The 12,634-nt window shown below is 38.5% G+C and overlaps 1 protein-coding gene across 2 annotated transcripts in view; it reads right to left on the minus strand.

The window, feature by feature from the left end:
- Window positions 1-12,634, minus strand: part of RELN (reelin) — a 529,179-nt gene that overhangs the window by 371,142 nt on the left and 145,403 nt on the right. For both annotated transcript variants that reach the window (XM_054494994.1, XM_063667694.1), the window contains exon 3: window positions 596-731. In XM_054494994.1, coding sequence (XP_054350969.1) covers window positions 596-731 — 136 coding nt within the window. The remainder of the gene's footprint in view (window positions 1-595; window positions 732-12,634) is intronic.

The following is a 12,634-nucleotide window of genomic DNA, read 5'->3' on the forward strand; positions in this document are numbered from 1 at the left end:
TCACTTTCCAATTGCCCTGATTTATTCAATTATTTTTGTCTTTTAAAAATTGATAATACTTATTGCATATATTTATGGAGCACAATGTGATGTTTTCATATGTTTACATTTGGGATGATTAAATCAAACAAATTAACATATCCATTACATCATATGTCTTTTTTTGTGATGTGAATGTTTAAAATCTCTTTTAGCAATTTCGAGATATGCAGTACATTAACTATAGTCACCATGCTGTGCAGATCTCCAAATTTACTTCTCCTAACTGATGCTTGGTACCCTTTGAAAAATTTCTCCCTGTTCCCCACGTCCCCTACCCTCCCGTCCCACCAATTCACTTACTTTTATTTTATTCTGTATTTTTGTCAGCTAAAATCCAATTTAGACCTTTGGAGGTACATATAACTATGCAAAAATAGACTGCTAAATTTACTTTTTAAAAAAGTTTTTATCTTTTTTGGCAACAAAATTAGTGATTTTAATTAGGGTTAAAACTGTCAAAATAAAACACTTAAATAGTTACTCTATATGTAATCCCATGAGAAGTCCTAAGTATTTGCCTTCTGTACGTATGGCAGACACTTTGGGTACTTACATGAAATTCACACAGCCTGTGCCTGCAGGTGGAGCAATCCAGATGAAACTGAGGTTGGTTGTGGGCAGGTGACTCACGTGAGAGGCTACCACACTGCACATAAACTGGTTACCAAACTGGTGGTCAGACATGATCCCTGAGAGAAAGGAAGGAGAGTTGTTACAAAGACAACAAAACAAACATCTTCCTATCATGGCATCACAGTATTTTCTGAATAGTTTTCTTTCATGTTAAGGTTCTATGCTATTTGGCCTCCCAATAAGTTATGTAATTTTTCACTTTTTATTGCTACAGGGAAATTAATCATTTAAAATATTATTGTTAAAGGAGTGACCTGCTGGAATCATTGCTATAATATTTGCTTTGCTTTGGTTTTGTTGATTGATCTTTGCCTATCACCAAAAACCACCAGGACCAACCTGCAGTTGAACAAGGTTAGATTTATTGAAACTGTCTGCAGCAAGGGAGACCAAACACCATAGGGAGGTGGGAGGCATCTCAGTAAAAGGATGTCAGGAGAGGCTTGTTAAAATATTTAGGCTTGTGTTAGGTTATTTCAGAGGGCAAGGTGATCAGGTTTGCCTGGAAAACTCCCCAGTCCTATTTGGGAGGTTTCAAGAAAAGGTCCTTTGCCTCTGGATTTGGTGCTATCACAAAGTAGAGGCAAACCTTTCACTGAGTATCTTAGTTTGTTGTTGTTGTTGTTTTAATCTCAGAGGCATGAGGAATGGGGTGAGGCTAAATTTGTGATTGGCAGAAAAGCAACAGCAGTCCTATTTGCATGGATGGGGATGTTGGTCACTTTTGTGATTTGCTTCATGTTCTTAGTCTTGTCTGCGTTCAGCTATGTTACAGAGTGGTCTTGTTTTTGCCTCATAACATCACAGTTGTAAAGTGGTCTTGTCTAATGTTGATGTTCTGTGAATTGCTCATGTTCAAAATGAGAACATCATGGCCTAGCTGTGAACAGGTCACCTCCAAGCTGAGCTATCAGGGGATGCTTTTCTTTTTTTAATAAGGTGATTATCTTAGGTGTATCTCAGATATAAAATAGTAATAAGTAACTCAACAATTAAAAAAACAAACAACCTAATTAACAAATGGCCAAAAGACCTAAACAGATACCTCACCAAAAATGATACACGGATGACAAATAATCATATGAAAAGATATTCAGGATCATATGTCATTAGAGAACTGCAAATTGAAACAATAATGAGATACCACTACACACATATTAGAATGTCCCAAATCCGGAATACTGATACCACCAAATGCTGCTGAGATGCAGAGCAAAAGAAACTCTCATTCATTGCTGGTGAGAATGCAAAATGGTACAGCCTCTTTGGAAGACAGTTTGGCAGTATTTTTACAAAACTAGACATATTTTTACCATATGATGTAGCAGTTGTACTTCTTGGTACTTATCCAAGTGAATTGAAAACATATGTCTGACAAAAACCTGTACAGGGATGTTTATAGCAGCTTTATTCATAACTGCCAAAAGTTGGAAGCAACCAAGATGTCCTTCAGTTGGTGAATGGATAATGTGGTACATCTAGACAATGGAATGTTATTCAGCACTAAAAAGAAATGATCTATGAAGCCATGCAAACACATAAAAGAAACTTAATATGCGTATTACCAAGTGAAAGAATCCAATCTGAAAAGGCTACATAGTGTATAATTCCAACTGTATGACATTCTGGAAAAGGTAAAACTATGGAGACAATAAAAAGATCAGGGGTTGCCAGAAGTTAAAGAGGGAGGTAGCATGAACAGAAAGGGCACAAAGGATTCTTAAGGGAATGAAACTACTCTGTATGATACTGTATGGTGGATATGTGTCCTTATAAATTTGTCCAAATGCATAGAATGTACACACCAAGAGTGAACCCTACTGTTAACTATGGACTTTGAGCAATAATGATGTGTCGATGTAGGTTCATTGGTTGGACCAAATGTACCACATTCTGAGGCAGGATGTTGACAGTAGGGGAGGTTTTTTTGTGTGTAGGGATAGTGGGTGTATGGCAACTCTGTGCTTTTTATTCAATTTTTCTGTGAACCTAAAGCTTCTCTAAAAAATAAGTTTATTATTTAAAAAATTACTAAAAGCACTGCCAGAAATGGGAAGTTAAATTTTAAATTTCTCTCATTTACTGGCTTTGTGACCTTGGACAAATGATTTACTCTCTTTGAGATCCAGTTTTCTTGTCTGTAAAATGGAAATACCATGCCTTCTATACCTTAAAGTTGCTGTAAGTAGTAAATGGCCCAATACATATGACAGCACCTAGTACCCTATCTGGAAGCAGTGGTCTCTAATAAATCTTGATTTTCTTCCTGCCTACCAGAGCGATCTTTCTAAAATATAAACTTGTTCACACTGTTAATATTCCTCTTTATGAAACTCTCAATGACCCTTTTTTTTTTTTTTTTTTTAATAGGCAGAGTCTCACTCTGTCACCCAGGCTAGAGTGCAATGGTGCAACCTTGGCTCACTGCAACCTGCAATCTCCACCACTTGGGTTCAAGCGTTTCTCCTGCCTCAGCCTCCCGAGTAGCTGGGATTACAGGTGCCTGCCACCACAGCCAGCTAATTTTTTTTTGTATTTTTAGTAGAGATGGGGTTTCACCATGTTGGCCAGGCTGGTTTTGGACCACAAGTGATCCACCCACCTGGGCCTCCCAAAATGCTACTATTACAGGCGTCAGCCACCGCACCCAGCCTACCTCATATTGTTTGTAGCTGCACTGTCTAATATGGTAGCTGCTAGCCACAGCGATTATTTAAATTTAAATTAATTAAAATTTGATACAATTAAAAATTCAGTTCTTCAATTGCACTAGCCACACTCCACATGCTCAATAGCACATGTGGCTCATGGCTGCCACATTGGACAGCACAGAACAGAACATGTTCATCATCATAGAAAGCTCTATTGATGTCACTGGCCATCAATAAGACTCTGAATAGTTAAGACTGAATTTGCCTCTCACTGCCTTCTCCAACCTCAGTTTCAGCACTTCCCGCCCCCAGGTCTTGCCCATCCTCTTGCACTTTGCACACCCAAAATACCAAATGAACCCTCCTCTATCTTCATACAAGCTGTACCCTCTACCTAAAATGCTCTCTCTCCTCAACTGCTCTCAACCACCTGACAGATCCTACATGAAGACTTGGCTCACTTTCTGCCTTTTCAAGCCTCTCCTGTCCACTTCCAAGCAAACCCAGGTAGCTGCTCCTATGAGTCCCCACTGAATCTTTTACTTAATTCCAACACAGCATTTAGCCCAAGGCATTTGGAATGTTCTGCTTCTTAACTTTCTTTACTTCTTAAGCCCCTTAAAAGCACAAGGCAGGTCTACTAATCCACATTCCTCTAGCATCTAGTACCTTACACATAGTCAAACATTCATTTTTGTTATATTTTGGCCTTTGGTCTCTTGCTTTCCTTTGAAAGGACTCCTCAATCCCCAAGATTTAAAAAAATATTCTCCTATGTTTTCTTTCTACTATTTTATTTTCACATTGACATGTTTCTGAATGTTATTTTGTTGTGTGGTATAAAGTAAGGATTTGACTTTTCTCCCTAAATGGTCCTAGGTTCCCATCATTCTTCCCCTGGCTTATCATGATTACTCTTCACAGGTCTCTGTCCTGTCTCACTCCCATGTTCCATCAAAATGATTTCTCTAAAACGCATACATGATCATGTCAATCCCTCTGAAATCTCCTTAAACGGCTCCCATCAGATTCTAGAGAAATACAAACTTCTTAGCATCAGTTAGAAGGTTTGAGACAATCTGACCCCTACTTGCTCTCCCTGTACACACTTACCATCCTTTGTGAACCAGCAATGCCATCACTCTCAAGCACTAGTGGCTGAGCCACCCTCACTCTCACCTCTAAGCATATGCTCTGCTTTCAACACAGCAGGCCCCAGACTTTTGCTCTCCTCCCACCCATCCTTCTTCTCTACTAGGCTAACTTCTATGTGCTCTTCAAGGCAAGGCTCAATGTAGCCTCTGTTTAACACCAAACATTGAGAGAAGTCACTTACTATGCTAGGCCTAATGATACAATCAGACATGGCCAGTCCTCAAAGACTTCCCTCACTGCCCCTCCCTCTCTCACTGCCCACTCGCTGCCCCTGCCCCATGTTTGGACAGGTGTCCTCCCTCTGTGGCATCAGAGCAGTTCATACATCCTTTTACCACAGCACTTGACCATCTCCCCAAGTTGCCCATGTGGACACCGCTTTTAATCTTTATATCCCAAGTGCCTGCCACAGTGTCTGACATACCACAGATTCTCAAGAAATATTTTCTGAATACATAGAAACGGTAAAGACTGTAAAAAAGAAAAGAAGGGCCAGGCATGGTGGTTCACACCTATAATCCCAGCACTTTGGGAGGCCGAGGTGGGTGGATCATGAGGTAAAGAGATCAAGACCATCCTGGCTACCACGGTGAAACCCCGTCTCTACTAAAAATACAAAAAAAAAATTAGCCGGGTGTGGTGGTGGGCGCCTGTAGTCCCAGCTACTTGGGAGGCTGAGGCAGGAGAATGGTGTGAACCCAGGAGGCGGAGCTTGCAGTGAGCTGAGATCATGCCACTGCACTCTAGCCTGGGCGACAGAGCGAGACTCCATCTCAAAAAAGAAAAAAGAAGAAGTAGTAGTTTTTGAATAAATACAACTTATAATACAAATTATTTATTCAGCAGCAGGACTGAAAAAAAAGACAACAGAAATTATAACACATATTTCACATTAACTAAATGCAATAGAATATTCCACAGTATAAAGTTGTTCAGAATAGGTCATAACTGGTCTAAAATACAGAAAAACAAATCTATGTTTTGACATATCCAAATGGTGTTCTTTTTCCCATGCAAGACTCTGCATTTTTAAGCTGAATCCTGAGACAAAAATCATCAAGCTGGAGAAATCACAAGGTTGGGGAGAATAAGAGAGTCCCAGGAAAATCACAGAGTGCCCAAGAAGACTCAATAGCATGACTCAGGAGCTGCCACTCCCCTCTGGTCAGGCATAAAGCAGGGATCTGGTGTATGGAAAATGACAAGTCTGCAGGAGTCTGCCTGGCCAAAAAGGAAAACAAAGTCCTAGCCACAGTCCTGTGGGAAGGGAAACAAATCAAGCAAAATAAAGTTTCAGCGTTATAGAGCCTTAGTAAGAGGAATCATGGTCAAATGCCTCCTGATTCCTCAAAACCCCTCTTCAAAAATGAGTCAATGTCTAGGCCACATATTACTTGACAATTTTGTAAGTTGCTACCTTAACGTCCTACCTTGGGTGAATATGCCATAGAACGATATTTTTGCAATCTAACATTCTAGCATAGTTCTCCCAGTTGGCTGCCCAGTGGCACCAGGAGATTTAATAAATACCGTTACCCAGAGATTCTGAGTTAACTGTTTTGAAGTATGGTGTGGGTATTGAGATTTTGTAAAGCTCACCAACCAATTCTAATGTCTAGTCAATAATTTGCATTAAAAATGTGCCTTAGTAAAATGTGTAGAATTCAGGGCTTAGAGTAATACTATTCATATCATTATGTTGTCAATGTACAGTTTGAAGACAGCCAACAATACCTTACGTAATGTCTCTGGTAGTAACACAAAATAACCTATCCTCTCACTCACTAATCCTAAAACTATCCCAAACGTGTATTCTCTAGACCTTTCTATGCAACTTCAAACACTATGACTATACGGTGGTCTTTGGTTTGTTTTTTTTTTTTTTTTAACATAGAACACTGGCATATTATATTGCTACACAATGTAATTGGCATTTTCTTTGAGAACATGTAAACATCGCCTAGAGGTGCAACTATTAGAAATCCATTTATCTAAAATCAACCAGCAAGAAGAAAATTATTTACAGAATTCCTATTTTGCATCAAACACTGTGTTAGGCTCTATGGAGGTATATAAAAGAAATAGAGAAGATAGTCCTTGCCCTGATATGACTTGAGCTGGGAAGAGAAAACTGGAATAAACTAACATCTTAAATAAAGCAGCTAGAAAAGAAGTAAGTGCTACTTGGGTGGTATTGATAAAAAATACAATATAAGAGTGAAAAGTTATTAATAAGGACAATTATAATAATCACAACTAATGCTTATTAGGCACTTACTATGACCTGGCACTACTCTAAGTGCTTCATAAATATTAACTTATTTAAGGCCCTTCATAACCCTATGAGGTAGGAGTGTTACGTTCTCCATTTTACTAACTAAGACACTGAGAAAATAGAGTGATACGGTTTGATTGTGTCCCCACCCAAATGTCACGATGAATTATAATTCCCAGTGTTGGGGGACAAACCTGGTGGGAGGTGACTGTATCATGGAGGTGGATTTCCCTCTTGCTGTTCTCGTGATTGTGAGTTCTCACGAGATCTGGTTGTTTGAAAGTGTGTAACACTTCTCTCTCTCTCTCTCCTGCCAGCCATATGAAAACACACTTGCTTCCCCTTCACCATCCACCATGATTGTAAGTTTCCTGAGGCCTCCCCAGGAGAAGCCTGCACAGCTTGTAGAACCATGAGCCAATTAAACCTATTTTCTTTATAAATTACCCAGTCTCAGGTAGTTCTTTATAGCAGTGTCAGAATGCACCAATACATGGAGATAAAAGAATCTGTTTACATTCATTCAGCAAGTGTACAAAGTAGCCTGGATTCCAGCCAGTGCCCTTAGTCAGAAATGGCTCCTATTGGAGTGTGAGACTGGAACTGGGTCTTAAAGAAAAAGCTAAGACTTCCCATATTTGTTTTTATTTACACAAAGCAGTAGAGCATAATCCAGAGATGGTTCCCTCAGTTCTGTTACACACTACTGTATGACCTCTGTCAGGGCACCCATCTCAAGCTTCATTCTGACATCTCTAAAATGCTGGTCATGATCACTAAGACTCCTTTCTTTTGGGGCTCCTCATTGTAATCTATGAGTACAATTTAAATGAATACAAGAAAAATGGGAGAACATTACACAAAGGCAGACATAATGAGCAAGGGTGCATATATAAACTGAGAACTAGGAGAATGAGAGAACTCAGACTCAGCTTCTCATGTTCTATGAAATGCAATTTACTGCATCCACCATGGTGATCTTTTTAATGCCTTTTGTACCATGAAAGACATATGCCACCTAGTTAATATATGTAAGATGGAAACCATTCTGGGGATAACTAAAATTTTGAGTTTGATAATAAATTTAAATTTACATGCTGCTTTCCCTGCTGCATGCCGAATAATAGGATCCATATTGAATTTTTAATATTATTTGGAAAAGGGAAAACAGGATCTGTAACACAATAATTTAACTACACTTTTTCTCAAAGAGATATGTACATATAATGAATATGTGTGTATGGTGTACTTATAATAATGATTTTATTTTCATTGTTTTGGTTATATGTAAACTTATGCAAAAAATGTTCACATGAAATTTCTTCCCCAGAGAAAGAGGCTACACTTTTTCAAGAGAATTGAGAGAAAGTAAACAAGTCAAATGTGGCTCTCCTGATGTAGATTTGGGCAAAGAAAGGAGTTTATCCTTCAAACTCTGAAGTTCTATAAAGTTGACAACTTTTTGAGTAAGACTTTAAAGCGTCTATTGTTACAAAATGTTTTTCTTTTGCATATTGTGTACAAACATCTTAAAAAAGAATCATAACTTTGCTGTAATTTCTGTACCAACAATCAATATCACTCTGTAAAGCCATGATTCCTTTAATAAAGTATGGATGTTTTAAAATCATTGTCATACAAACCTTGGGTATCTAGATAACAAATATCAAATTTTGTCTTCTTTATCCAAGTTGTGGTTGAAGGATAGGAATCAATAGCAGAGTTTCCTTTATCTGCATTATACTTCAGCAAGATTTGTCTCACAATGTCTTTAATTAGTTTAAAGTTGCCCCCACACTCTCTTTTAAGACAGTGACATACATTTCTGTTCCTTCCAGGATGTCATTTTCCTTGACAAGTCCTCAGTTATTTTAAGTTTGTGACTAAACCTTGTGTGAACCCCGTTTTCCCCCAGGAATACTTTTCTGTGCTTTTAATGTGCACAATTTGAGTCTTCAAAACTGTAACTAGAAGTTCCATGATCCCCCATCTCTACAATAAAACGTACATATGCTCATAAAAATGTAGGCTACTCACTTCCAAGAAACACAATGAATATTTCATTACCAAAAATAACCTGCCTATTGATAAAATTACACATTCATGTTGGGTCAATTCTATATTTCGTAGATGAAAGATGTGGATTACTCAAATCTCTTTAGTTTATAATTTGCCATGGTTAGTGTTAAAGTGGGTTTAACAAGCCTTGGTCTATTTTTCATGGGTTTCAAGAATTAAGACATCTGTGGATAGGGTATCACCAAACAAAGGGCAAGTACATTAAAATTATGATTTATGTGAAAAATATAACCCCATATATAAAAATGATACAATTGTAAAAGAAATATTTTATTATTTCAAACACTTTCAGAAAGCTTGGTACGATGTTTTGTCAGGAAGTTTAGCAAAGTTATTACCTTATGTCTACATAAGAAGTGTAAGCTAAGAATGGCACAAATATCTAAGATGATTTCCATTTCCTTTCCTTTTCATCATTTGCTCTTTCTTTAAAAGGGATACCTAAAGGCTTCCATCAGTTAATAAAAAAAAAAAAAAACACACACAGACTGTTCTGAAAATGTAGTTTGGAAAGTTAGTGTTATATTGTAAATGAAAAAGAAAAAATGAATTATAGAATTCCTTTTTATCACTCTTTAATCTGTTAATTCAAATATGAATAACTGTCTACTTACAGAATTTGGCTTGTTTATTATTTGCTTTCTTTGGTAGGTCAATGTACTCAGACATTTCAACAAAGCCAAACATGATTTCATATGCTGAAAAGTAATCACGGAATTTCCTAAAAACACCCTTATTGTAGCTTATCTGTGAAGTATCAGCCTGATGAAAATAGGTATGAAAACAATAGCTCTTAAGTAGAGTAATGCTACAAGATATTGAATAGTACGTGCACACACACTAACACATATACACTGTGTATATTTACTTTTCAAAGCACTGGTTTGATTATTTGGTTTCAGATTTAAGTTTAAGAAGCCAAAAAGCACTAAAACCTTTTAAAAGTCATTCTGGAATTGTGTATCTATGGACATAAGTTAGAAATGGAAGAGAACCTACCTATTTCCACACCTCTAGTTAGTTCTATAAATAGAGCCAATTCTAAGTCAACTTGATTCTTTCCTTGCTCAGTGCACTTAAAAGATGAGAGGTCTTGATGCTGCCTCCCCATTCCTCTCCCAGAACTACCATTTACTGAATGCCTCTCTGTGCCACATTTAGAGAGGCAGGAGAGGGGAAAAGTTGACAGCATAGAAACCCTGTCTGCCTATGTTTAGATCCTTGCTCACTGCCAAAGAGTTGTGGAATCTTGAGCAGGTTACTCTATCATTCTGTTCCTCAGTTTCCTTTCCAGGAAAATGAGGATGATAATAATAGGGTAGCTGTGAAGAGTAAATGAGTGTATGGCACACAGTGTTGTACATGTTGGCTATTATTATCATTCCCATTTTAAAGATAAAGGAACCACAACTCAGGATTTTTTTTTTTTTTTTTTTTTTTTAGGAGACAGAGTCTTGCTCTGTCACCTGGGCTGGGGTGCACTGCTATGATCACAGCTCACTGCAGCCTCAACTTTCCAGGCTCAGCCTCCTGAGTTGCTGGAATTACAGGCACACGTCACTACGCCCAGTAAGACTCAGTAGATTTAAGTGACTTGCTAAGGATAATAGGACTAGTGAGTGGCATCTGAACACAGGTTCCGCTACACTGTCTGCTGGCTTCCTCCCCACATCCCTAAATAGTAGTACCTTAGTTCTGGGAAGACATGTGTCCTGATCCAACAGACCTGTCCAAATCCAGTTATAGAATGCAAACCATCTGAGAATGAACAGGAAGAGAGCCCTTCCTATAAGGCACAAGCTTAGGCTCTCTGTCTTTTTCTCCAAATGCCTAAATTTTTCATCAGTTATTGTATACCCTTTGTCCTCTTGGTAGACACATCTCTGAGTTAGATACAGATATGAGAGAGATATTTCTAAGTCAAACGCTGTTCTCCTAAGGGGCAAAGCCAACCAGTTATACTTGGGTCTGTGTGACCACTGAGTTTGACAATACAGCACCCTTTTCAAAGAGCTGTGCAGCCTCTGCCCTGCCTGTCTGTAATGGAAGCTCTCTGATCTGCTGACCCAAAGCTTATCTCTGCTGCCTTCTCTCATAACACTGCATACTCTCCCTCCCTGCTTAACAGCTGCATGGTGGTAGATAATCACTTCCCACTGCCTGCCCCCAGCCTCTCCTCAAACTAACGGCAACATGCTGGCTACCTGTCCAGAAATATATTCTGCCTTAACACCTGGTGCCTGCTCCTGTGACCTGCTCTCTTGTGTGTTTAATTCACAACCCAACTTCCAGTTTAGGAGTCAGATTTTACACATATGCAGGCCACAGAAACTCAAAAAGGAGGAGGCTTTAGAGATACAAATCCAAGCCATGTAGGAGACTAAAAAGAGCCTCAACAAGGCTTTCTTTAAAACAAAACAAAAATAAACTATCACCAGGTCCTAAAAGCTACCTCCAATATTCTCAAGCCTGTCTCTTCTCTCTCCTCACTGCCAAAGAAATGCCCAGTTGACCTATCTGGGAAGTTTACTACAATACCAAAATTACTACTCAGCACCATGGTTCAGACTTCTGCCTACCCTAATGCTCAAAAAAGAGAGAAAGAGAGAAGATTCTGGACAAACTAATAACAGCTAACATTTGCTGAGTATTTAATGATGCAGGCAAAGTTCTCAGTGTTTTACAAAGATTAACACATTTTTTCATTAAAAACCCTGAGAAGTGTTATTATTATTCCTATTTTATAGAAGCTTAAAGGGGTTAAGTAAGTTGTCCACGTCACTAGTGACTTCAGTGACTACTAGTCACATGGGATCCAGCCCCGTCAGTTTTTAGTGGTGTGATCTTGAACAAGTTACTTAAACTCTCTTAAGCCCCAGGATCATTATTTTGTTATAGATAGATAACAAGATATACTCAATAGAACTGTGGGAATGATTAAGTAAAACAATTCATACTGTGAGGATTAAATGCTAAATTGCATGTAAAGTGATTAGGATAATGTTCATTAAATGTTGAAATTTTATTTGCAGAATTAAAGAATATATCTCAGTCCCCTCTGTTTCTACTGCACTCAAATAAAATGTCCATTTAAACAGGTAAATGAGCTGGAGATCACTCATGCTGAGCATGAAACCCCGGCCAAAGTAAGGAACAAGAGGCGTGATAACCCTTGTCTAACTCCAGAAACCCACTGCATGTAGAAACAGGATCTGATTATTTTAACTGTACATCCAGACTGGCTAAACTAAAAGAACTATCCATAGCAATGTTTTGTCTAAATAACCTATGACTGCTGCCATATAGAAATAGCTCCAGGTAGAACTGTTTTATCAATTTTTTTTTTGTTGTTGTTGTTGTTGTTGAGATTGAGTCACCCAGGCTGGAGTGCAGTGGTACAACCTTGGCTCACTGCAACCTCTGCCTCCTGGGTTCAAGTGATTCTCAGGCCTCAGTCACCTGAATTATAGGCATGCATCACCACGCCTGGCTAATTTTTGTATTTTGAGAAAAGACAGCATGTGCCATGTTAGCCAGGTGGGGCTCGAACTCCTAACCTCAAGTGATACACCCACCTTGGCCTCCCAAAGTGCTGGGATTACAGGCGTGAGCCACGGCACCTGGCCCACTCTCAACATTGTGGTTGACCACTGTAGCCCATACTGGCTGCTGTCATATCTGTAAAGTCATCTGTCACCCATTTAGTTGATGACAGTGTTCTCAATCTATTTTTCAACATCATCCATCTAAAAAGCCTTTTTAGACATTCTCCTAATTTTCCCCATGTAATTTTTTTAAT

Source organism: Pongo pygmaeus, chromosome 6, assembly GCF_028885625.2.
Source record: "Pongo pygmaeus isolate AG05252 chromosome 6, NHGRI_mPonPyg2-v2.0_pri, whole genome shotgun sequence".
NCBI lineage: Eukaryota > Metazoa > Chordata > Mammalia > Primates > Hominidae > Pongo > Pongo pygmaeus.